This window comes from Choloepus didactylus, chromosome 9, assembly GCF_015220235.1.
Source record: "Choloepus didactylus isolate mChoDid1 chromosome 9, mChoDid1.pri, whole genome shotgun sequence".
NCBI classification, from domain to species: Eukaryota; Metazoa; Chordata; class Mammalia; order Pilosa; family Megalonychidae; genus Choloepus; species Choloepus didactylus.
Genome location: NC_051315.1, coordinates 130764197 through 130790614, shown reverse-complemented (window position 1 = coordinate 130790614; position 26418 = coordinate 130764197). Strand labels below are relative to the sequence as shown.

Below are 26418 nucleotides of genomic sequence, written 5' to 3'. Positions count from 1 at the left end.
GAGTATGTAAACAAGTACATGTGGACTTACTAATGTTTTGGATGTGCATGTCTCGTCAGCCCAACTAGAGAATTGGGGGGTGCTGGGGCAGCCTCTGATCACTCCTACTCCTCCCGGCCCTGGAGTGATGTTTTGAGTTGAGGATGATTTTAGAATTTTCAAACTGGGTCATCTCTCCACTTGGGAATTAAAATATCCCTGACTTAGTTTTCAAATTCAAATCTCAAATTACTAAGGCAAAGCTAACTGTCTACACCTAGTCTGCTGGAGAATCAAGTCTTTAAATCTCTGTGCCCAAGGGCTCACTTCCCTAGCAGGGTACATTCATTTGCAGAACAAATATTAATGAGAGGAAAACATGGAGGTAAGCCAACGGCTGGGGGAAAAAGCAGATCCAGTTTGACAGGCTGTCGGGTGACTGGTGTGCAGTCTGCTACATTTTTGCTCTACACTTTCACAGAGAGTTTTCTGGCTGCCCTGCAGTAATAGAGGGATGTTGTGTAAATAAATGAAGCTTCAGAAACCCATGTGTTCACCTAGAAACACAGAAGGCCCCCACGCAAGATTTTTTTCAGTATTTCTTAAGGAAAAGATGAGAAAGAATATATACCAGACCAGTAAATGGTGTGGTTTTGTTTTTGGGGGGGGAGATAATTACCTGTGCTTTCATGACATTTTTATATAGGCTGTTTCACCTGTTATCAGAAAAATAAGTTGCTTTTGTAGTTTGGAAATCACTAAATGAGGGAGGAAAAAAAAGACCCACTACAACCATAGCTTGCTCTTTTTATGGTTCATTTAAAAAGCCTTTGTATGAAGTACATCATAGCCTCAGAAGGTGAAAATTTGGGTTATGTTTTTAAGTAGAGGTCATGCAGAAAAAAATCAGCTCTAAATGAAGTTTCTGCTTAATTATTGTTTCCAGTCTCCATGATGAGTATTGGAGTAAATACCATTTTGTTTGGTTTCCTAGTTAACATGGGCACAGGTATTTGTTAGCTTCAGAGGCCTGGCAGCCTCCCCCAATGCAAGCAGTTTTCTGGTGCCGTGAGGCGGGATGGGCTGTGGGGTCTCCCCACATCTGGTCTCGAGGAGAGCAGGACTGGGGCTCACTTTTACTTAGTGTTGGGCAAGGCTTGAAACACTCGGTTTTCCACAGTGGGGTCTGCTTGTTTTGTTCCAGAGGCCGCAATAAGTGGGCACTGCCCGTGTGTGTGGAGACCCTGGGGGAGGGCTGGGTGCAGGAGGGGTGCTTCCTCCCTCCTCAAGGTGTCCCCGTGCCCAGAGCCCGGGGGGGACATGGGCCTCCCCACCCCCATTCCACTGCACGGCCCCTCAGGAAACCATCTGTGATGGCGAACCCTGCTCAGAAAACTCTTTTCTGGACAACTGTCCTTCACATTCAACTGAAAGTGGGATCAACCATTAAGGTGGGATTTTTGGGTTTTACATTCTCTGATATTACATTACCCTGCATGACCTGTCCCGGGACTCATTTATTGATGGTTCAAGACCGTTTTCCCACAGTCCCTGGGCTCACCTCCTCACAAAACAGGAGTCACAGCAACCTTTGCTTTTGCTAGTTAAAATGGGCCAGAGATCCAGGTTCACCACCGACGTCTCCCTGGAGACCCACATCCGACGGGAACCGAGGCCCGCAGATGTCCCCGACTCTTCCCGCCTCGTGGCCGCCGCGGGAACCCTGCAGGGTGCCGTGTGGGCCGCCAGGCTGAGCCCCTTGGGACAAGTGATTCGGGCCGCGCACCTGCCCCCGCTGCAGCCCGGGACGAGCCCCTGCTCCGCCTGTGCCACTGGCCCTGTGCTCCCCAAGACGCGCCAGGTGCTCAGCAAACACCTCCGAATGGACGGCAGAACCACAACATCCTGCCGGAGAGGGTGGACGAGGAGGAGGAATTCAGGAGAGAGGAGGGAAACCCAGCTCGTCCACAGAGCGGGAAGGGGTGAGGGTGGGGTGGCACGGCACGTCCCCTGGGGCGCACAGCGGGCCGTCATTCTGCTTCCCCAGACGCGGCCCTGATGCTGCAGAGCCAGGCTTAGGTCCCACCCCCAGTGCTCATCTTTGGACTCGGGTTTTTTGGTTTTTTTCTTCCTCCTGAAGCGGGCGAGCTACCATTTCCTTCGTTCTGTTTACTTCGCTCTTTAATGGAGCCCCCTCGCCCCCCGGGGGACACCACCTTCCTCTCTAACCACACGGGTCACCCTCAGCTGGGCCTCTGCGTCTTCCAAACCCAGACGGGCCCTCCTGCCCTGCACAGGGCCCTGACTTTAGATTTCCCTCCCGAGGCGACCCCTGCCCTGCGCCCCCTGGGTCCGTGCTCCTGAGGCATCCCAGGCTGGTGCGGACCCCCAGGAATCTCAGGCTCCGACTTTTACGCTGTTGGTTGTGTTTTGTAAAGGTGTAGCTGACCCGCACCCTCACCCCTCGGGTGAGCAAAAGGAAGCTCAGGAGGTGCCCGGCGGATGCCCGGGGCCAGGGAGAGCTGGAGAGGTGAGCCCAGGCCCCCCACCTCCTCCGCTCGACCCCCCGCGGCCAGTCTCCCGGATGCCCCCCCCATGGGCACCGCCCGCCCTCGGAGGCTCCCTGGGCTCCGACCATGGGGTCCCAAGCAGATGCTCCTCGTCGCCTTCCGATTACCCTCGTCCGGCTTCTTTCCGATCACCAGGTCCAAATACGGCAACTAGATGCTGTTTGGCTACTAAGCCCCCAGGACAAATGCCCACCCTCCTTCAACGGTGCCGTCGGCCCAGGACTTGAAAACAAAAAGGGTTCGGACCCAGTGTCCGTGAGTTTGCTGTCACCCGGCCACTGGCCTGCCCCGTCTGTGAATTCCATCTCGGGGGGACCCCGAACCTGGAGTAAGATCCTGCTCCGGTAGGAGCCCGGCCTTGGCCAGTGACATCTGCACTGGGAGTTCTGCCATGTAAGGAGGAGGGCAGCTGCGACCTGCCTCCTGGGCCCTGGTCAGACGCCACGGCCGCTGCTCTCTGCCCTTGGCCCTTCCGGCCTCCACGGAATCGAGGGAGCACAGGCCAAGGGCTTCAGGGGGGGCTCCCACGTCCTGACAGAAGTGCCAGAGCCCCCCAGCCACTTCACAGAAATGTCCCTGCGGCTCTAACAGCCACACGGAGGAGGTTTCCTCAGCCCTGAGGACCCCAACTGATGTGATGGCCCCAGAGAAGGTGCCCTCTGCCCCCCACCCTGCTCCACTCCGACCCCGCTCGCTAAGCGTGCCCACAGCACACGGCCAGTCGGCCTTGTTCCATGAGCAGCTGACTCAGGAAATAAAAATATAATCAAACTCATCATCTGTTTGTATGAACTGAAAATGCAGCTCAAATACCTGACAGTTTGACATGCATTGAGCTTTCATGCCCACCTTCCATTCAAAACTCAGCGCAAACCAACACATACATGTACTTATAATTCTTTTCAGTTATAAATTCAGAGAATTAAACAACAACAAACAAATGAGCCTTAGGACCGGAAGGCAGCCCAAGAGCTCCTCTGCCCGTTGCTTTTTTCCCACAGTGGCTGAAAGCCCTCATCCTGAGCCCCGAGGGCAGGGCGAGGAGGGGGCTCAGAGTCTGGCCCATCCCAGTTACAAAGAGACCACCTACCTCGGGCTCTGAGGACACCCACGGAAGCCAGAAACACACCTTTCTCTTTAGGGCCATCTACAAAGCCAGTCTTATGTCACGATGTGGTTCTCAGTTTTAGAAAAGTGTGTGACAGGACAAAGAAACCTGTATCTGATTTTCCTCTCCTCAACCCAGACTGAGCCCTGTTATTTTGTGACTTCATTATGATGTTTAAATAAACCTACAGGAAATGTTTCATGATGTTGAATAATCATGGGATTTACAATTCCCTGCTTCCCTCTAACCAGAGGTGTGTTAAGTGTAATAAGAAAGTTTAGGGTTTTTGAAAATCAAAGGCACAGCCTTCTTCAGCCAATTGCAGATACTTACATCTTTCAAAACAGTGAGTGTCAAGAGTATTGAGTGTAAGGAAGGGTAATTCCACATTAAATTTATTACGGGAAATTTTTATTCCCAGTAGTTTTAAAGCTCCACGTAGATTAGTTTATGTATATTGTGCAGGGACCAAGTTTGAAATAACTCAATAAAGGGATCCAAACTTGGAGGAAAGCACATCTAATCAGACCTGCCAAGTCTACTGACCCCCCGAATCTCAGGGACTGAAATTGGTTCGCAAATCTGGCCCTTCAGTCAGTTACATAATGCCCATAAAAAGCAACTTGCCAGGTTTTTAAAAAATAACGTTATTTTCTACTGAACTGCTGAATATATTAATAGCACTGCCTGATTAGTCCTGGGTAGAGACTTTTAACTGGGAGCAATAAGCACCCCAGGTTTAGGTGACACAACGCAAGGACCACCAGACCCCCTGCACAGCCCCGAGCTCGTTCTGGGATGCGCCTCTCTCGCTGCCCCCAGGACGGGCTCGGGGTGGCCCGACAGGTAAGGTGGGCTGGTCTTCATTTCCCTCCTGCTCTGACTCTCGCCTTTTGTTTTTTCACTCTGGGTGGACAAATCAGGGAGGGAAATACTTTCCTCTTTCAAGCCGAGCACCACTGCAGGCGCAGGGACGGACGGCACCTGTCGGGGACAGCATGGGCTGGGAGGTGAAGGCCACTCAACTCCGAGCAACATGGGCTAAGACCTGCCAGAGAGCCCACGTTTTAATTCCCCGGAAGCAGACATCTGCATTTTGTATGAAACCTCCTGGTTTTAAAAGACTGTATCTAATTTTTAAAACCAACCAACCACCACCACCACTGCCATAAGACAAACAGGTCCGTCAAGGCACATCTGTGCAAAGGGAAGGCGGCTGCTCCGTGAGGTCCTCAGGAAGAGCCCCTTCCTAAAGCTTGGGCATCGAGGACACCTGGGTAGGGTGCTGGCGACGCTGAGCACCACCCTGAACCTCCCGCTGCCTGGAAGCCTTGATGGGGCACGGGGAAGGAAATCGGGCTTGCCCGTCACCACTCCATGCAACCCCAGCTTCATCAGGAGGGCACGAGTGGGACCTGCTCCCGCCCACTCAACATTCCCACCCCGTCATCACCAGCCCCCAGCTTCAAAGGCCAAAACCCCCACGGGATCCTTATTGAAACTTCCATCTACAAATCTGAGGACCCCGGGAAAAATACGTAACCATGAGATTTACGGGATGGGGCCCTGGATAATAGGACGCTCAGTTTTGGAAGCAAAACCTGGCTCATGCTGAGTGACAAACAGGTGCACGGTTCTGTATTTTAGATATCTTACTCTTTTTTTTGGAATAGAAATGACTGGCTTTAATCAGTCTATTAAATGACTCTTTAGATGCCTGGTGGGGGTGCGTGTGCTACATCAGACGAGCTGAAGCACAGAACCCTCCGAGAGAACCCACGGGGAAGTGGACGAACGGAGAAGGACCTGGAACGTGACGGCATTTGCAGACCGGAGTTTCATTTTAAAAATTGCTGGGCCCAATAACAGATCCCATTTCAAATGAAACATTAAAATTAAATCCTTTACATTTTTAAATCATAAGAACAGCACATGCTACATTCCCCTCTGCTGCAGTTTCCCTTCTCCCACTATGACCCTGGCTGTCTCTATGAACTGTTAACGGTTTCTTATATGAAACTTCCCAGTGCAATCCTAGTAGTCTCACTGAACAGAGATATTCTACGTTCAGAACCATTTCCTCCCAAGTCCATTTTTACTTACACCTGAAATAGAAGCAGGTGAAAACTTTCTGGCTTCATCCTGTGATTAGGCTTTTCCAAGTGGTGGTGGGGGCGGGCTACTTTTAATAAGTCAAGAGGTCGAGAGATGGACAGGGCAGTGGGAGGACGGCCAGGAGCCATGGGGTGGGACGGACGGGGGCACTCACCACTGGGCTGGCCCGCGCCGAGCTGGCCCTGGAGGAGGCACGGGAGCCGGAGGCGAGGTGGCCGCTGCAGTCCGAGGGCTGCACGCACGGCCGGCGGCAGCAGCAGGACACGCAGGCGGAAACAGAAGGACAGGGTCAGCCGGGGAGCGGGCAGACAGCGAGGGCTCGTCAGCCGCACAGGTTAGCCACACGCATCGCGGAAGGAAAAGAGGGGTTAGCGTTAGGGGGGCCCAGTTCCCACCTGGAAGAGAAGGTGGAAAAGGAGACCATGCCTGGCCCAGGTTCACGTCAAAACCACCGCAAGGAAGCATTTCAATCTCACGCCAGAGGATGCAGAATTAGGGTTAACAGGGAGATAACGGTTCAATTGGGAGTGGAGACACACACACCTGGTTTACGCAGAAAATGTGACACCTGGGAGATGTGAAACCTGCTGCTTGGGGAGAGGAACGTAACCTGCCTTCCAGCACGGAAACTGAAGGGCAGGCATGGTATTTGGCTGTTTAGCAGCAGAACACTTTGCTTCTCTACTATCTTTGCAAGTGGAATCTAAGATTTGGAGTTAATACAAAATTTATGTATTTTTTAAAGTGCCAGATGACATTCTCTCTGGGTCTCTAAAGGTATGTATATACGTATGTTCTACTGACTTAAACTTTCTCTGTCCTGGTAAATGGAAACACCAGAAATTCATTTATCTAGAAGCTATACTCTCTTAACTTTGATTTGTATTCACCTTTGTTCTAGTTCTAGACACATTTTCATGTTATTAAAAAGAAATGTTTATATTTTCTTCTTGAGCAGGGTGGCAGAGGCAGGCTTTGCATGCGTTTTAGGGTCACGGGTCTAGAGCAGGCTGCTGTTTCCTGAGGAACGTGTTCTCAGAGACCCCACAGCCCCCCGTGGGGAGTCCCCAGCCCCACCCTGTGGAAGGCTACCTGCCCGCCACCCCCACCCCGTCCCGAAACCCTGCACCAGGCACTCAGCTGTCACCTGTGGGGTGCTCGTGTTCTCTCCTCGAACGCCTCACCTGAGCCAGCAGGCTGCCTCCCTGCCAGGAGGGAATTTCCCCGGGGAAAAGCCTGCGTCCGTCTGTCCACCCTGAACCCCCAGTGCCCAGATCAGGTGCTCAAGGAATACTCATGGAACAGATGGGCAATTTCAGCCTGAACTATCCACGGCCACCAAATAGGGACACTGGAAGCTCGGGTCCAGACGAGCAGGTCCCCCAGACCCCGCCTCGCTCCTCATGGATTCTGACCCCCACGGGCGGAAGGCCGTGCCCGACGCAGGGGGCACAGCTGGGGGGCACCGCGTGCCGGACACTGCAGCCACGTGTTTGTCAGGAACACCAGCCTCACCTTTCACCTTTACCGTTCAAAGCACAAACACCTGATGTTAGCACTCTGGGGCAGAATTTCCTCCTGGGTTTTGATGGTAAGAGAGAGAGGGAAATGTCACCCTGCAGACAAATCCTACAATATTCTGGGTCCTCCATATTCCAGGTCACCGCGTGGAGACACCAGGGAGCTAACTCCTATCGCCAACTCCTGGGGCAAAACCAGCCCCAGAGCCCACCCTGACTTGCTCGTTCAGAGAAGGGCAAATGAACGCCTGCCTCGCTGGGGTCCCGCATTGCCCTGGGGGTGGCTTATGTTTAGGGGTCAGCACAGCGGACGCAGAGCTGATGGGCGGGAAGATTGGAACAGTCCCGGCTCTGGTGTGTTGGCCACGGGGCCTTGGGAAGGTCACTGGACCTGCCCCAGCTTCAGAATGGTCACCTGCAGCATGCAGTAAGGACGCTGGCCACGTGGCGGTGCTGGGGACTGAGCGAGCAAGATGACGATGGGGGCCATCCTCGGGGCGGGGGGTGGGGAGTAGCTTTCCCGCCCCTGGACCAGAAGACCCTACAGGTGACGACTGCACCCCCCCCTTGTCAAAACCACTGACAGGGGCACTTCACATACAGCCATTAGCCTTTTCAGAGAAATTACTTGTACTTAAAAAAAAACACCCACAACCAGTTGTTGGCTCCTGTTTTGGACACATAGTGGGCCTGAAGCTAAATTCCTTGAGAATGAAGGCCGGGGGAAGTTGTGGAGGGGGTGGGCAGGTCCTCCAAAGCGGGACAGGACTGGCCGGGGCTCTGCGGTCACAGCCACCCCAGGCTCCTGCCAGTGACGTCTGCATGTGGGTCAGCTGCCACAGTTACGAGCTGAGCAGAGAGTCTGGGGTCAACCAGGCCAGGGGAGCCCTTTCCAAGCCACATCCGTAAATGGAGAAGCCTGGGACCCACCCCAGGGGAACTGTGAGGGTTGGGAAAAGATGGGGAGAAGAACTGCAAAGCTGTGGGAGCTGCGTCGACCCGCTGAGCTCCCCTGGGTGGCAGGGCCACGTTCACGCAGGAAGAACGTCCTTCTGCCGGAGCCTAGGCCGGGATGCGCCCTCTGTCTCAGGCCCTTGTGCCCACAGGACAAGGCCTTTCACTTCTTCAACTCTGCTGAGGCAGTGCTCCCCGGAGACCCCACGGGAGGCTGAGAGCACCGACGGGACCGCCGCACAGAGGGCATCAGCGGGGCCGAGCAACCGCGTCCCGAGGCCCTAAACCTAAGCATGGGCTCCTCTGACGACCCATCCAGAGCAGGGGTGTTTAAAGAGAGCCCATGAGCACACGCTCTGCTGGACACGAGCTCTACTTAGGGCACCGGACACCACCTACTGCCCGGGAAATCCTTTCTCTTCAAGAATGAGTATACACTGCCTCTTCTCTGAGGAAATCTTTTAGTTGCATTTTACCCGTCATATTACAGGCCAGGTTATTTCACCCATTAGGCACAGCATAGGAGCTTTTCAATGACCTACACCACTATTTAAGAACTGGGGAAAATATTCAATAGCGTGGACTCTGCTATATTAAAAAATCCAGGCAATATAGGAATTAATGTTTAAATCAATGTCACAAAAACCAAACCAATGCTATGTCAACTTAATTGTTAAACTTAATGTATATAACAATTACAGTCTAAAGAAAACTGCAGGTTAATTACTTTACTTAGCAAGAATTTCCAAATACCCATGATGGTTGGGGAAAAAAAAACATAATAAATGATACAATTAGATGACTTTGTAGCCAAGTAATTTCATAAGCAACATTACAAAAGCACTTCCAAATATTTCTTGGTAAATCACCATCTTTAACGTGGGAGTGGATGCATTTTAAGGGGTTCGTGGTGGAGCCTTGAGGCAGGAGTGCCTGGGGCTGAGCCTGCCGCCTCGCACTCCCTGGGCTGGGGGTGGGGGTGGGGGTCCCTGGATCAGGACTGAGTGCTCAGTGTCAGCTGGTTCTCACGACAGGTAAATCAGCTTCCTCACGTCCATGGCCCTGATTTCATTTCTCCTATTTTATTAGTTTTATCATTCATGCACTCACTCATTCTCCCAGCCACGCAGTGTTTACCGCACACCCGCTATGGCTTTACTGTGATACTGGTTCTACCATTTCAAATCCTCTGAAGAAAAGAGGTGAAAAGACAAAAGAAAATAAAATTAAATGTGTCATATTCCTAGTCTTTAAATGTGTTCACCTTCCTCGATTCTTCAGAGGTGGAAATAATCTGTGGCCTGTCAAATCCCCTTATTTCCCCTATTATTTTAAGACCACTTCACTGCTCGTTAGTATCCCCACGCTGCAGGGAAATGAAGCAGGTGAGGCTCGGTTAAGGCCGGGCTCCCCCAGGGACCTCGGCATTCACGTTCTCCGTGACCGCTGGTGCTGGTGCACGGCTGCCGCGAGCTGGCGGGTCACCTCCCAGGCAGGCAGCGCCCCCAGGCAGGCAGCAGGCAGGGGACGTGCGGGACAGAGGCAAGGAGAGGGCCTTACAGCGTGGGAACCGGCCGCACCGCTCCAGCGAGCCCCGCCGAGCCCACTGCCATCCAGCGCCGACGCCTGCGAGGAAAACACACCATCAGCAGGGCCGCCGCCTCCTTTCTCGGGAGCGTCCGCCCGGCACTGAGAAGGGAGCTGGGGGGAGCCACACGTGCAGCAGGCAGGGAGCAGGGAGGAAGGCTCGGAAGCCCCTCTCCCAGCCCAAACTGCTCTGGGGCAGAGCGAGGCAAGTGCAGAAGTCGAGAGAGAGAGCAGTTTCAGTTGCCGTCACCTGGCATGCAATTCAATCCCCAATAATAGGTCGGTAAATCTATTATTCTGAAAAATATTCCTTGCTAAGTGTAAACTCATTAATCCAGACTTAAAACAAGAAGATAATTCAAATATCCCGAATTCTGTCACGGCATGCTCACCCTTGCTGTATAAAAAAATTACTTATGAAGTGACTTTGAAATAAATTATTAAATCATGTTAATCACAGTTTGTTGAATATTTTATACTTCTTTAAACATCCTACCTGCTTGATCACCATAAACAGGAGCTTACAAGAGGAGCTTACGATACCCCAAGTGGCAATGTCAAGCTTTGCCCGTGTTTAAACGAATTTTACCTTTCTCTTTTCCCTGGTTTTCCAGCCAGTTATACGTCTAATTCATAAGTGTGCAACCTGACAGAACTTCGGAAAGGCATTAAAAATGCTGGATAGCTCCTGTGAATACTTAAGTTCCCTGTGCAGTGTCAATATCTGTATTTAAAACTGCAAATTTGCAGAGTGACCCGATAAAATGGACTAGGCTCTGTGAAGGTCGGCCAAGCTTTCTTTAATGCCCTCCTTCCTTCTGCCGGCAGGGAAACGGCCGCGGCTCCAGCCTGGCGCCTCCACCTGCCCGCTCCTGGCAACCTCCGGGAGGTGCAAAGCGCAGACCTGGCCGAGCGGGCTGCCAGGCGTCCATGCCCGTGGGAGAGGGGCCCCCAGCAGAGGGGGTGAGGGGCGGGGGGTGTGGACCAGGGGCAGAGGGAGGGGCAGGAGCGCGGCACCCAGTGCCCCCCAGGCCGAGCCGTGCTGCACAGAGAGGACGACGGCTGGAGGACAAAAGCAAACGGCAGGTTTTAAAGCCTTGGAAAATCGGTAACAAATAATCATAACAACTCAGGCCACGAGGAAAGGCAGATTAACGCCCCATGTGTCCAGTAACTCTGATAAGCTGCAAATTCACGAGAAAGCTAAATGTGAGATGATTAACTTGACAACAGTCAACTCCCCAGCCTCTCCGAAACAGGACCATTTAATGGCCATTTCTTTTCAGGCATCCCTGCTGGAAAGGGTCAGGAAAGCAGAGAGAATGGTAACTGCTACACCAAGGACTCCCACAGCTCACACTCCCAGGTGAGTGGAGCACGTGGGGCACGCCACACGGCAATTCCCACACAGAGAGAGGGCAGAAACCGCGCGTGGTTTCTACAAAGGACCCCAGGATCACCGTCCAGACACTGAAGGGTGGGAGACTTGCTGGGGGTGGGGGGGGGTAGGGCATGCGGTGGGGTGGGGGTGACGCAAGGCAAGTGCGGGGCTCGTGCAGGCTGCGGGGGGATCTCAGGATGCGGGGCTGGGGGGCCAGGGTCCACGGCAAGCAAGAAGACAGCACAACCTCCAGAACATGTTTTCACGTGGGCCCCTGACACTGGTTTTCTGGCATCTGACTGCACCTTGAACACCCACAGCTGGGACGACAGCCCAAGCCCTCCGCCAGCCTTGTAAAAACAGGAAGCAGGCAGGGAGAGCCGAAGTCACAGCCCTTCCCCGCCCTATAGGGCGGAATCCCCACACGACACCCAGAGGCCTTCCAAATTGCTTCCTGGACACATTTACAAGAGGAAAACAAAAAACAAAAAACAAATGAAGTCCTCAAGGGAAACAATTGCTGGAAAAGGAGAGACCACAGAGGCCAGTTTTTTGGAGTTGAGCTTGTGAAAATATACATTTAACAGAGTCTCTTTTCCCCTAAATTCCTTTTCCTATGTTAGGTCCTACTGTTACTTTTGATAGCTTTTTTAAAAGGTTGAGAAAAGTCTCAGCAAATGAGCGAAGCCAATCAAAGCAAAGACCCACTGAGCTTTGCCCTTCGACAGCCCACGCGTGGCAGAGGTTGGTAAGCTGAGTCAGCCAGCAGAGGAAACGAAGGCACAGAAGGAAGGAGAAGAAAAGCACAGACCCGGATTCCATCCTGGGCAGACAGGGATCTGGAACCAAGGCCGCCACTGGGGAGCCCGAGGTCTGAGCAGGGGAGCCCCTGTAATCAGAGAAAACGGGCGGGAGGGGGAGGGGAGAACAGCGATGAATTCCTTTCCCCCGACAAAACTACCCTTTACAACAAAACGGCAAAGGGCATGCACTTACAGGGGACAGAAAAATGATTAGAAGGAAATAGAGACGGCCCAAGTAGTTGACAAGACTATAACACACAAAGGAAAAAATAAGATGTAATTAATTTTAATTGATAAGCAAGGCCAAAATGGGTTTTGGAAGCCTTTGTAAATCTGAGTTTTAAAGTTTTAAAGTTTGGCAGGGATGCAACATCAAGAGTTTGCAGAGATACCGACCTCTAGTTTACATAATAAAAAGATCTGTTTCATTAGAGATGATATCCTCCTTGACCTCCTGGGTTAGACATTTCTGTAATGCATGTATGTTCAGGATTCTTGGAAGACATGGCAAATGTAGTGGTATTAATTCTGAGACTGATGGTCTATACAAACTTCCGGGGACTCCTACTATATAAATATTTTCCCTAACAAAATGCTTTGCCCAGATTAAAGGGTCATTGAGAAGGCAACTTTGTGTCTTGCTGAGCACACAAGACCAAGGCAGGGCTCAGACATGGAGGGGGCAGTTACTAGGGTAACCTGACAGCAGCACCCCTTCTAGATCCCATGGCCTGGGCACCATTCCTCGAATAAGCCACATGAAAATAACCCAACAGAAGGGCAGGTGAGGTCCTGAGGTGGGCAGGTGAGCTCCTGGGGTGGGCAGGGGGAAACTTTCTAACATGTACAGATACTGACACCTGTTCCACCTGCTGGAGCGGACACCCTGGGACGCTCTGGGACCCTCCCTGGGACCCGCGCAGCCCCCAAGGCCGCGTGGGGAGGCAGCACCCACAGCTCCGCCTTCTCACTGCGCTCCCCAGGGCGGCTGCTGCCAGACCCGGAAGACTGGGAAAGCTATTTAGCAGGGCCTCACATACAATATACTCCTCCGATTCCGTCCCATGGGTATATTTAAATAAAAGGAGGCAAGCAGATGTGTGGTGCAGGCACCAACATGACATCTACAGAGCATGGAGTTTGCCGGAAGATTCCAAACGTGGGTGAGTGAAGAAGACGTCAGCAGACAATGGCTGGGGCAGAGTCTCCAGGAAAGTGTCGGCATTTTATGGTTCGAATCGCTCCACTCTAATTGTGAACTTTTAGCACTCTGGATGCCGGTTATTTCTGGTATATGAATTTAAGTGATTTAGCTCCGTGCCAAACTTGGCTGAATAATTCACATCCGCATATTAGTTATCTATCACCATCTTCTGTTTCAGTGCACTTGAGCTTGAGTAACGGAGGATATGGTTTTCTGAAGGAGGAAGTGCTCTTTGCAATAACGAAACCTCCTCTGGAGTTAAGACACAAATCCCTTTGGAGGTGTTATCTCCAATGCTTGGTGCTCACAGCTAATATCAGATTCTGAGTTCACCCCCTGGGGGGGTGGGGAAGGGGCTTCTTACAGGGGCCTGGGAGGCAGCAGGAGGCATCTGTAAACTGGGGGGCAAGAAGAAGGGCAGTGGAACTACCCGCCTGTCTGGAGCCCCCCCAAGGTGTGACCGTGCCCCTGAGCTAGGGGCTGTGAGGAGAAGGGCAGCCCCCAGCTGCAAGAAATGGGGAGACGGGGCTGGAAAGGGGTCCGGGCGATTTCTTCTAGAAGCATTCTACAGTGGTCAAAGACTAGATTAAGGGATGGGTAAGGAAGTGGGGGAGGCACTGCGTGGGCTTCTGATAGGATATGTTGGGGGGCCATCAAGTCCGGGGATGGCGTGGACACCGCTGGCTACTGCATCCCCCTGGAGCTTCTCTGAGGAGGGTCTCACCCCCAGCGTGCGGCTTGCATGGCTCCCTGTTCTGAAGGACTTCCCTCCCTATCCCCCCCACCCCTGCCCCAGGAGTCCCCATTCATTCTTTGGGGTTCAGTTCGGGCCCTTGGTTACGACACTTCCTGGCAGGATCAGTATCTCCAGCGCTCTGCTCACTGTCTATTCACCACTGCGCCTACTGCGTGGCCGGGTCTTCTGCTCTACAGCAGATGCTTCCAGAACACGAAATCTTGCCTCTCATCTTTGTGGTCTCGGGGCCCACTCACCCCGCTCCTCCCAAACTAGAACCTAACGTTTGCTCAGTGGATGGGAACCTCAACTAGGACAAAAGAGCTTGACCCATCAGGGCTCTTAAATAATTTAGAAATGGTGCCTATCAAAGTTGGTGCATATTCTTAAAGGATGGGAAGGAACTCTATTTTGTAGACAATTAAATTTTGATTTGATTTTTTTAAATTCCAAGTCTAGTCCATCCCCTGAGAAACTGCTGCAAAGTTTGCATTTAGCCAGCGAAGTAATTCTGTTTTCAGGAACTCACAAGGAAAGAACCTACCTCATGGCTTTCTTTCCTTTATTTTCTCCTTTTGATCAATTCTAACTACAAAACAGCCACACAAATACTTCCCTTCATTGTAGCCAGCTGAATACCACAATTCATACTCAATCTGGCATGTTCAAATGCAGGATAGTGGAATAAACTTGAATTAAATAATTCATGGTAATTGCAGCCTCAAAAATTTAATTTAACAAAATACCTATCCAAATAGAAAGAAATGTGTTAAGTAGCCATTAAAAAAGAAAAGCGTAGCTGAATTCACACAGACAAAATTGCATGCTACAAAACCTGTAGTTGCTGAAGAGAGGATTTGAAAGATTTAAATGGAAATCAACCACCTTCTCCCCCCTTGATGATGACCAGGTAGAGAATCGGCCGTCTCCGCTGAAGCTGGATTTCTGAGCATATAAGAAGACGACATTGGTGAGTGGTGAGCACTTCCTTACTAAGCCACACACATCACCCGTCCCATTCAGAAGGCAAATATAAGAGTCAAATCATCATAGCACTTCAGGAAGGCTGATTTATCCAAAGAATCAAGACAAGGCCAGCAGAGCAAAAATTCTCAATTTGGAATTCTAAGCTATATTTTTTACTCCCATGTTTATGTTGCAGAGAAATCACATGGTTTATCTATCACTATCGTTTTTAAGATTTCAAATCACTTTCTAAAGCTCTTGAACTATATATAACCTCGTCTGACTTCCCTTATTAGTTAACAAAAATTCCATTTATTGCAAAATTCTCAATTTTTCTTCAGTCCCAGCACACCTGAGGAATACAATTCTCTGTCAAAGCTTCAGGGAGGAGAGCGGGGCCTGGGTGTGCTCTTGAGTATATACTGTACAAGTATCAGCTCCAACCACAAATCTGGAGGTGGGAGGCGGTACGTGTGAACGTTACAGATGGAGGCATAAAATGGACATCAAAATGGTCAAGCAGTTCTTTTCTGTGAAGAGGGACACTGAGTTTCCTTGAAAAGGAAATACGTATTTCTAAACCCTCCCCATCAGTCTAGTCATTTTACTCCTTCCCACAAATTTACTCCCTACGTGTATAAAATGTCTCATTCCAATCCAATCTCTTCTCCAAGCTCATCCTCGCACTGTTCCTGGAGTTCTCTGCTCTGGGATCTTCCTACACGTGACACTGCATTAGATCTAGGCTGTTTGGTTCTTCAATCATTATCCTTCCCGTATTTAAGTCAATTTTACATACAATTTCACTCTATGACCAATAGTTTTATAGTAGGGTTCCTTTGTATTTGAATTCCAAGGGCATTACTTAAATCCTAACTAAATCATAAAGCACACTTTTATTGCTTTAATGTAAAAATCAAAGATGGAAACTATATGGAGATACATGTCTACCACAGAGCCTGATGTCACCCTGTAATGTCACAACTATGCTGGTAGCTACATGTTAGGGACAGCCTAGAGAAGAATGTAATATTGGGTAAAATTGGACTAAAGAACTTCTAAACTCACTACCAACCCTAAACTATGATTCTTCATAATCAATTATGGTGAAACAATGTGTTTGGGGGGAAATTCGAAACCAGCTGGTAAAACTGTGACCAGTGGTCTAGGAGCCTGAGGGAATTCCTGCCGTCTCACGCTAGTCCTAACCCGGTAAAGGACAGCGATGACAGCCTCCTCGGAGGGGACGGCGAGCGGTGCACCCGTGCCCACCTGAAAGCCATGACTGACCTGGAGAAAATCCAAAGGCGGTCAACATAAAAAGAAAAATACATAGGAAGACATGGCTTTTAAACTGGGAGCTATTTTCCAGTCTGGAATGAGAAAAGCTTACATGGAATATAGCAGAAGTGTGTGCAATTTTTAATAGGTACGAGAAGGTAAACACCTGATCAGCCAGTTTCAGAAGCTAAGACTGGGTTGAGTTGATGGGGGCTGGGGGTGGGGTTACTCCTTTGAAGTCTGAAAATATAATTTAAGTTTATGTATGATACCATATGATATCATGATATACTAGGATATATTATGATATAACAGAACAAAGATATAATATCTTAATACAATGTAATTAAGGTAAGTTAAAAAAATATTATTTTATCCAACTAGTAAAATTTACTTCTACAGGAAAAAAAATGAAGCAAATGTAAGAACAGGAAGATTTTACATACTTCAGTGTGTAGATCTGTAGCAGGTCATGAAAGCTAATTAAAATGTATCCATTTCCACTGTTTGAAATCACAACCCCCTTGATACATGCAAGTGCCTCCGTCTACTGCCCCTTCCCTCTAACGCCTCACTTGTTGGGCTCCTCTTTTCTCTCTCACGATATAGCCTTGCCCTGCTTCTCAGAAGTGTTCAATTCTCTTCTCTTCCCTTTCTTTACCTCTCCAGGAACACACAGCCTCTACTATTCGAGTCTTTACAATAGACAATTAAACTTCCAAATGAGAGATGTGGAGAACTATGAAAATGTCAAGCTGAATATACTTAATATATACACATATATACATACACCTAGCGTGATAAAATGAAAGCGCTCATCTTCAACTCTAGATCTTTTCTTTCCAAACTTAGAGATTCTTATCAATATTGATCCCTTACACTAATACAGATGTTACAATACCAACATTCTAAGAATGTTTACTAGTTGAAAACATTAGCTTTCATTCCATCATATGCAAAAAATAAAGGAAAGAAGCTAAATTTACCAACACATCCTAAAAGCACTGCAGCAAACGGATTGAATTTTGTGCCATGCAAACTTACTATACTAACCCTGCCAGATCTTCTATTCAGGGACTGTGGTCCATATAATTCTCCATCATAACCATTTGTCTGTTTCAAGGAAGAAAAGAAGAAAAACTGACGTCAGCATATAAACAGGGACACAGGCACAGATCAGCAAGGAAGAAATGAGCGGGTTAAGTGGAGGTTTCTTAGCAGAGTGATGGACGGCAAGCGCAGGGCAGGACAGCTCCTAGCAGCCCCCAGACGGCCTCGTGCTTCTAATCTGCTCCCCCAGAATTTCAGAGACAAGAGCACAGGGGGCTCCATCAAATTGGTGCCTAATGCAAAGCGCATCTACATTCTAGGACTCAAGAACCAGTCCCTCCCTGACTCCCAGGGGTGTAAATCTCCCTGGCAACGCAGGATATGACTCCCAGGGATGAATCTGGACCCAGCATCGTGGGATTGAGAACATCTTCTTGACCAAAAGGGGGATGCGAGATGAAATGAAATGAAGCTTTGGTGGCTGAGAGATTTCAAATGGAGTCAAGAGTTCACTCTGGTGGGCATTCTTACACACTATATAGATAACCCTTTTTAGGTTTTAATGTATTGGAATAGCTAGAAGTAAATACCTGAAACTCCCAAACTCCAATCAGTAGCCTTGACTCTTGTGATTGTATAACAATGTAGATTACAAGGGGTGACAGTGTGGTTGTGAAAACCTTGTGGATCACACTCCCTTTATCAGTGTATGGATGGATGAGTAGAAAAATGGGGCCAAAGACTGAATGAATAATAGGGTGGCATGGGGCGGGGATGATTTGGGTGTTCTTTTTTACTTTTATTTCTTATTCTCATTCTGATTCTTTCTGATGTAAGGAAAGTGTTCAAAAATAGATTGGGGTGATGAATCCATGACTATATGATGGTACTGTGAACAGTTGATTATACACTATGGATGACTGTATGGTATGTGAATATATCTCAATAACACTGAATTTACTTTAAAACAAACAAACAAAAAGAACTAGTCCCTCGTGTGGAGCAATGGGTGCCTGGCTGCAGATGCTCCCTGCGTGTTCTTCTTGGCTCCCCTGTGATGGGTGTGCTGTCGAAACTCCAGCTTGGAGGTGCCTGGCTGCAACGTAAGTGGGGGTGAACACAGCCACAGCCGATTGGCTGGTTCTTGGGTCAGAGTAAATCCTTGATAACACAGCCACAGCCGATTGGCTGGTTCTTGGGTCAGAGTAAATCCTTGATAACTATGGCCCTTTACGAAGCTGTATTCAGAAGATTCAGAAACAGTTTCTATTTGATTTACAATTACATGCAAAAATTTCTCATGGAGAAAAAGTTTATCATGGGCTATATCCTCTGTATTTGTTTTGCATCCCTCCAGTCTTTCCTATTTTATTCATTTTTCAAAATGAAATGGAATGGCATACTTAATGATTTCATCATTTGCCCTCCAGAAAAAAGAGAAAGATTTTGTGCATTTCCATCTCATTTGTCTTGTCACCGTCCAGCCCCCCCCCGCCCACATTCCCATGAAGACAAAGCACAGGCCTTCTAAAAACGCTCTAATTAAGCGATCACAAAGTTTCTAAGATTCAAGATAAGAGCTGTGAAGCATCAGGCAAAGGAGGTGCCATCTGTGCACTCCACGAAAGAGGCTGCCACGGGGTCACGGACATGAGTCCAAATGCCAGCTCTGTCCTGTGACCTTACGCAAGCCGTTATTTAATCCACTTGAGACTCTGCTTTCTCAGCAGTGAAAATGTGCAAAACAAGATCTACTTTACAATGCTGCTGTGAGGACCGAGGGAGAGTAACGTGGGCACCCCAGTGTCGAGAGCAGCGTCCTCAGGAGGAACGTGCTGGAATAAACCAGAACAGCACCAGCTCCTAAAGCCCACGGATGGCACGTCAGCCTCATCTTACGGCAGGTCCCGGGCGGTCACTGGCCAGGCTCCGGGGACCTCCTTCCCCAGCACTCCTTCCTGGGCCGCTTCCAATGGGCCCTGTGCAGACGCAGCTGTGCACTCCTCCTGCCTGCCTCAGGGCAGGGTTTCTCAAGGGTGGGCTACAGATGGCCCACACCACAGTCACCTGGCTGGCATCTGAGGCACGTGGACCCCAGACCCAGAAGTGAGGGTACCTGGAGCTGGCGCCCAGGCATGCGCATTTCAACAAGGTCCCCGGAGGCCCAGGAACATGCATTTTAACAAGCAACCCAGGTGACTCTTCTGTACACTAATACTGAGAAGAGTAGACACTCACAGATAATCATTTCCTGAAAGGGGATAAATAAATAAGATACAAGAATAAATGCCCTATCAAAATCAATTATCCTGATTCCTAACAAATAACATGCAGTGTTATCAAAGTTTCAGTGAATGTCACACGTGACAATATGAAAGTTAATCATTAGTCATGGTTAACTGTTTTGATGAATAACGTCAGAGATCTATTTTTCTACACATGTCAAAAGACAGATCTCCTTTAAAGACCTTTAAAAGGCTTGTGAGATGGAGAACAAAATAAGAAAGGCAGAATCAAAGCTCTTGAGTGCAAGTCTTGATGCACCGGATTTAACGTTAAAGCAAAATGAAAACTGAAAATAAGGAGACCCAAAATGTGTCTGTGACCGTGGCTAACACAAAACATATAGTCCATCGGGGACTGACCCTTACACCTACTTTGAGTTCAAAATGAAAAGGCTAATCATCTAGGTAACTGTTGCTAATCAACTTAATTACTTAATGAACATAAGAGGTGCTAGAATTACAGTGTCTCAGAAAGGGTTCCATCAGCGTTACTGCTGAAGTGCTGGTTATGCAGATAAAAACCCAGGGTATACCGGGAAGAACATTTTCTGAATCCAAATAACCTGTGTTTGGGGCATCCCACTCCCAAGAGCAGGTCTAAACCTGGCCAGGCTGAGCCATCTTCACTAGTGTGGCCCGAACCTGGGTTGGGACACCTGTGTCACCAGGAGCTGGCTGCATCCTTGGGCTCTCCTTTCACGTCCGTCAACTGGAGCCAGCAGCCTCTCAAGGAGGCTCAGAGATGCAGATGTACACTACTATTAACTATAATCTTAAAGGCAAAAATGCATTTCTCAGACAGAAATCTGCCAGATACTTTTGAAATGCAATGGAACAAAAGTAGTGGAAATGATTTTAATTAAAGTCCTTAAAGTGAAGAGTTGTATCATATGGCTGTGGTAATTTTAGATGCTGAGCCACTTTAACCTCAGCTGTAGTGTCTGGTAGGGTCACACTTTTCTTCTTTTAGGTTTACAGGTTTGCAGGAAGTACAGGGCACAGAAACTCTCCTAGGTAGATGGAAAAATAGTGATTCCTGAATTTAAATCTTCAAGCCTGCATTTTTGTGACTGCAACTGGGATTGTTCTTGAAAGAGCACTTTCTGGCAAGAGCCTGAACTTATGTTTACTTTGAATGGATAGGAGATTAGAAAAATAATAATTTTTCATTAGGCAAAACCTCTTTAACCCTTTAAAGAAAATTTAGAGGTTTGGGGAATTGTTGATCTGATTTAAGTCCCTTGGAAGCGAGACACGATCTTTTTTTTATCTTGCTGTCCACAGCTGCTGGCACAATGTACAGCACAAAGCCAGTGCTCCCACGGGATTCTCCGGAGATGCCACAGCCAGGAGGAAGGTGCTCACACCTGTGCACCTGTGCCCACACCTGTGCACCTGCACTCACACTTGGGCACCTGCTCTCCCACCCTTACTGGACCCAAGGTAAAATGGAAGATAACATATCTGTCTTTCAGACAAAGACGTGCATGGCTTTTTAGATAAACATCAATTAGGTTAGTGGAAATGCCAGATGTTATTGGTGGAATCACCACATGCTACTGTCAATCACACCATCCCATGGCAGAACTTATCTGACTCTCACCCAGGCGGAGGTGCCCCCAGACTCCGAGTCAGGCTGCAGCTGTCAGGGTAAGAGTGGGAGAGGCAAACAGCAGAAAAGAGATTGGCCATATATAAAGTAAAAAGCTATGTAAAACACAGGAAAAACATAAAGCAAAAAAACATATTCATCTTGAATATCTCCACAAAATTACATTTCTTTCATGATTTCTAGGATCTCGTGTGTATTTATACAAAAGAAATAGGTTAGTGTGACATCTATCATAAATCCTAATAATGAATAAAACTTCCAAGTCAGATGTTGGTAGAATTCATGAAGTCTGAAATAGTTCGAGCAATCGTATTTCCTCCTCTACAAAATATATACTATTGATTTTAGGGAAAAGGTTAACAGATGCATCACTATCAGTTTTTAAATAAAGAAAATGAAAAACTAATGATCTAGAATTTTCTGAGGGGAACATCCATACAACACCAGGAAAGTAAACGCCCCCCTCCCCTTTTCTTTTAGGCTTTGTCATCATGTGAGTTGAATGAAGAGGGCCCTTGCTTAAGTAAATTTAGGAAATAAAATATACTACCTTAGAACTTCACAAACTGCAGATTTCTGAATATTAACCTACTTGGAAACAACACAAATCCACCCTCACAGCGACTGAGTGAGATGTGGTTTCATCCAGCAGCCAGGCCGATGGACCAGGGAGAGAACCTGCGCACATCCTGGACAGCGCCCGGCCCACCAGGCCTCGGGGGGGGCACATGGGCTTTTTCATGAACAAGTGTGACCCTCTTAACTGTTCTGTACTTGTCCCTGAACCCATAAAAATCAGGAGGTTTTACTCTCATCCCCAGGACAAAAGTTCCCAAGTGCTGCGCTTTTGAAAGAGTTATTAATTTCTTTAGATCAAGCACATCATGTGAAAGGGTATTTTAGCAAACTACTTTGGCTGGGAATAAAAGACCCCATTCACTTCTCATTTTCCCCTTTCTCCCTGTCTTATGTGAAGCCGACCTGTGGATCTCCGATATGAAATGTTATACCCCAAAACACGTATGCTTCATATGTTGGTAAGGAATGGTCTCCAGCAAAAGAAATTTAACTGATTTCCAGTTAAAATCATTGAAAATGAAATGAACGCTAGTAGAACTCCCTAACGCTCACTAATATGGCAAGAATGCTAAACTCTTTGGGTCAGGAAACGCTCAAAGAATCTTATGAAAGCAACAAATTTTTTTTTTCCCAGAAAAATGTAAATACATGCAAAATCTTGCATGCAATGTCAGAAGTTCATAGATCTGAAGATAATACGTTCTCATAGAGATTTGGGTTCTGTTCCATTTTCTCCCTCCTGCTCTCGCCTGACCTGTTTTAATCAGGTTTTGCTATCATCACGTCCATCAAAAATTCTCTTGTCAAGGTCACCGATATCTTCCATGATGCTAAATCCAACAGACAATTCTTCGTCCTGTCCTTATTTTGTCACTCCCCGCCTCAAGAGAGTATTTTCTTCACTTGGTTTCAAGGACACACGGTTCTTCTGGTCTGTTCAGTACTTGTCATCTCTGGGCTTTGTCTACAGATTCTGAAAACTGAGTTTTACATTTATACTATGTTGGTTAAATAAATCTCATTTACTGGAGAGTGAATCACATCAGGGGGTCTGTTTCTCTAAGTCTTTGCTTTCTCAGGAGAAAGTTCCAAACATCAAGTCAGCTCTTTAACTTGCTTCTCATTTGAACGATGACTTTCTGGTAAAACCACCATTGATCTGCTTTTCAGCCAACCAGAACAGCAGGTGGTTCTACGTCAGGGCAACGACGTACCCCTCGCCTTCGATGTACCCCTCGCCTTCACGTTTTATCGCCAGAAAGAAAAGGACTAAATTAAATGCACTTCTAGTGCATACATACGAAGTCCATGGGTGATATACTGTGACTTAATTGTATGATGATTAAAAACAAACTTTCAGCTCTAGGTAATGAAATGGAGTGGCTACACTGACACCGAATAATTATTCACGGTGAGATGCAATTTCACCCCCTTAGTAAGCTACACCAACCTGCTCAGAGTAATCTACTGACTTAAAACACTGAGTAAAACAGTTTCTATACTTCAATTTCCAAAGCATGCAAAATGTTCAAATAGAATTATGATGATGTTTGGAATATTAAAGGAAAAATACATATCATTTTAAGCTGTTCATAAAAAGAAAAGCTCCCAGCTCACGCGTCGAGTCTGGCTTCTTTCTCACTAGGCAGCCTACAGTAGCTTTTGAGGGGCTACGCAAACACATCACCGAAGAGCAATTACTTGATAAGTCTAGCTCTGAGTTACTTTAACTGGATCTTCCAATTCTCCCTGGAAGCGTGTGCATACGGAGGGGTGCAGATTTACTTAAGGGTAAGACTTTGTCCTTGCTTTCCAGCTGGCAGTGCAAAGACACCAGGCGAGGTTTGGGGGTTTTGAAAGGTGGGTAAATATAAAAAAAATCTGTAACTCCCATTCTTGGGAGAAAGACACACCAAAAGTGCCTCTGGCTTTTTAAAAACAATCCCTCAGGCAACAAAGAAACATCGTACCATTGATTAGATTTTCAATAAGCATCCTGGCCGTTAGGTACGACTCAAAGGCTACAGGGACGATGATGAGAAATGCGAATGTCGGCATGAAAAAGCAAATAACTTCTACTGTAAATTGTATCATGCAAACTCGGTTATTCTGGTTACTGACCCTCAGACTTCCACGACTACTCACTGACACGCGCTCGTCTTCATCGGAAGCCTATGAAGAGAGAGGATGAAAACAGCCATGAGGTGGTAACATTGCACCCACAAAGAAACCGACCCCCCAGTCTCAGAGGGTGCAGCAGATGCCATCCCACAGCGGTGGGATCAGACGCCTCCTAAATCTCAGAAGGCACGTGCTCTGTGGAAGTGGGTTTGCTTCTGGATAATACAGATTTCAGTTAAGTTCATTACAGTTGTCTTACTTACTTCACTGGTAACTTGCATATACATAACCTCCATGCATATTACTATGCAAATTATTCACGTGTACCCGACAGCACAAAAAGCACCGAAACTGTCATGATCATAATACACAAAAATCTCTCACACACACTCCCCCCACAAAAGCTGCATTCATAGACCTTGTCTTGGTAATAATATCAGTGTTATTATATCAGCATTAGTTTCTGTTTTTTGTAAGCATCATTTCAAAATGACAGTAAATATATATATTTCAGCCCCTATCAGTGCATACTATCCTTTAGCCAAAATGCCCGAGTAATGAATGAATACGGTACTAACCGACATAGTCCTCCTGGATCTACGGGAGTAACGCTCGCTGTCTTCCTACCAAAGCAACAGAGGAAACAGTATAAAAAGGTTAGAGACAGACACGGAAGTGCTTAAAAGAAAAGCTGCAGATGGTCTGGATGTAATCCAGTATTTCTAGTATAAATGTCAAATAGTTTCTTTGCTTTTGTTTACATGCTTCAATTTAAACCATGAAGGGTGGGACATTTTACTTCTAAAGGGGAAACACAAATAACTGGCACATTTTGTTTTGGCTTTAAAAACAAGTGTGTGTGTGGGGGTGGGCTGGGCCTTCATGTTTTTCCAGCCACTATAATATGATCCATTGAAATCAACCTACTTTTTTTTTCTTATATTCAGAAACTTATCCTCTTCTCTTCTGCAATCAGAAGATAAATCATTTCCATAAAATATCCAATATGGACTTGACTCTACTGTGTACGCACACTTAAGCCTAAAATGATGGTTTACACATAATAATGGTTGAACTTGATAATTTTATCAATACAGGAAGTGTGTGCTTTTTACATTTCAAGAACTACCCTTTCTTACATCGTTCACAGGTATCGAAGGCTTCAGGGGATACTTTCAGATTTCCTCCAGGTGCTTTCAGGGATACAGAACATTTGGAAGGGCATTTCCACCTGGCCAGGGCCAGAGGCGGCAGAAGGAGCTCAGGGGGATGGACAAATCCTGGGGCCGGGAGGGCGAGCAGAATGGCCCCTACCCCCGAGTCATACTACATGGGGGCATCCTCTCCTCCCGAGGGGGCTGGAAGGGCAGGGGCATCCCTAGATGTGAGCTGCTTCTCCATTCGGGCAGGTGGAGGGAACAGGTGAGCAGGCAAAGGGATTCTGTCACAGAACAGCGGTTCCAGCGGGCATCGGGGGTGCGGGTGTGGTCCCAGCAGGTGAGGTGGGCAGGGCAGGAGGGGACTTTGTGTAAAGGTCGGGATGGGGGTGGTGGGGCAGGTGGGGGCTGAGCATAATGCGAATTCTGGGCTGCAACCAGGCTCCCACCAGAAGCCTCGTCCCCAGCCCAGGTCTGCTTCCCAAGCCCTCTGCCCCAGGGGGCTGCTGTAGGAGAGGCCCCCGACCCCGCTAGCGTCTGGACTCTGGGATCCTGGCCAGGACTGTCTCGAACAGGCTCAGCCAGGTACGGAAGCCATCAGAGATGAGAGGCAGAAATCTCCAGGAGCAGGGGTGTGTGTGTGTGGTGAGACTGTCAGTATTAAATTACAGTGCAACTGGAAAACATCAATATAATTAAATTGTTTGAGAATCAAATGATAAACCATTTAAACTTCTTAAGATCTTATTCAAGGCATACCATCCATTGCTCGATGTCACCCCACTTTGTATCCAGCCCATAATATTTCTGGAGACAGAAGGGAAAGAAAATTAGGCAAGAAGAGCAACAGTAACTGCGTAAGCAAGCGCTCTGACATGCATTTCCAAACCGCTGCCCCAGCCACGCCACGCGGTCAAGGCTGCACGCCACGGCACAGCAGTGAGGAACACGGGCTGGGGCCTACGGAGGAAGCTCCCCAGCCCCAGCGGGTGGTGGGTCTGTGACGAGAGGGACCCTCCCCATCCTCCTCTCCCCCAGCAGACCCGAGAGCCCCTGGGGAAGGCATTCCCGGGGTGAGGAGTGGCCTCTCTAGAGACAGGAACCTAAACTTGGACCAGAAGCCTTCCCAGCCCCTCTGTAAAGCAAGTGGGTCTAAGGAATGGACACTGCCCCAGAGGAGCGAAAGCCGAGAGCCATTCCACGAAGCTAGCAGAGGAATAAAAAAGCCTAGAGGGAGGGCAGCGCGGGGCCACGGGCTCTGGATTTCCAGCACACTTGTTTCAGCTCTGATATCTACACTAAATTTAGCTACGTGAGCACCGAGTTTGGGTGTCTGTGCAGCAAGCTGCTGATGGAAAGATACTGGGCAGTCTACGAAAGAGGCCTCTGCATTGGGGAGGAAAACACACA

General features: G+C 48.2%; 1 protein-coding gene across 29 annotated transcripts in view; it reads right to left on the bottom strand.

Annotated features, from left to right (window-relative positions):
- Window positions 1–26418, bottom strand: part of LRRFIP1 (LRR binding FLII interacting protein 1) — a 139330-nt gene that overhangs the window by 30602 nt on the left and 82310 nt on the right. For 5 of the 29 annotated variants that reach the window (XM_037849393.1, XM_037849370.1, XM_037849397.1 and 2 more), the window contains exons 4-12: window positions 25768–25815; window positions 24430–24474; window positions 23852–23902; window positions 21143–21181; window positions 17258–17317; window positions 14843–14902; window positions 12026–12103; window positions 9807–9872; window positions 5927–6004 (exon numbers count right to left, since the gene is read on the bottom strand). The exons of 4 other annotated variants lie outside the window; for them this stretch is intronic. In XM_037849393.1, coding sequence (XP_037705321.1) covers window positions 5927–6004; window positions 9807–9872; window positions 12026–12103; window positions 14843–14902; window positions 17258–17317; window positions 21143–21181; window positions 23852–23902; window positions 24430–24474; window positions 25768–25815 — 525 coding nt within the window. The remainder of the gene's footprint in view (window positions 1–5926; window positions 6005–9806; window positions 9873–12025; window positions 12104–14842; window positions 14903–17257; window positions 17318–21142; window positions 21182–23851; window positions 23903–24429; window positions 24475–25767; window positions 25816–26418) is intronic. 20 more of the 29 variants (XM_037849387.1, XM_037849390.1, XM_037849391.1 and 17 more) reach the window with 15 other exon arrangements.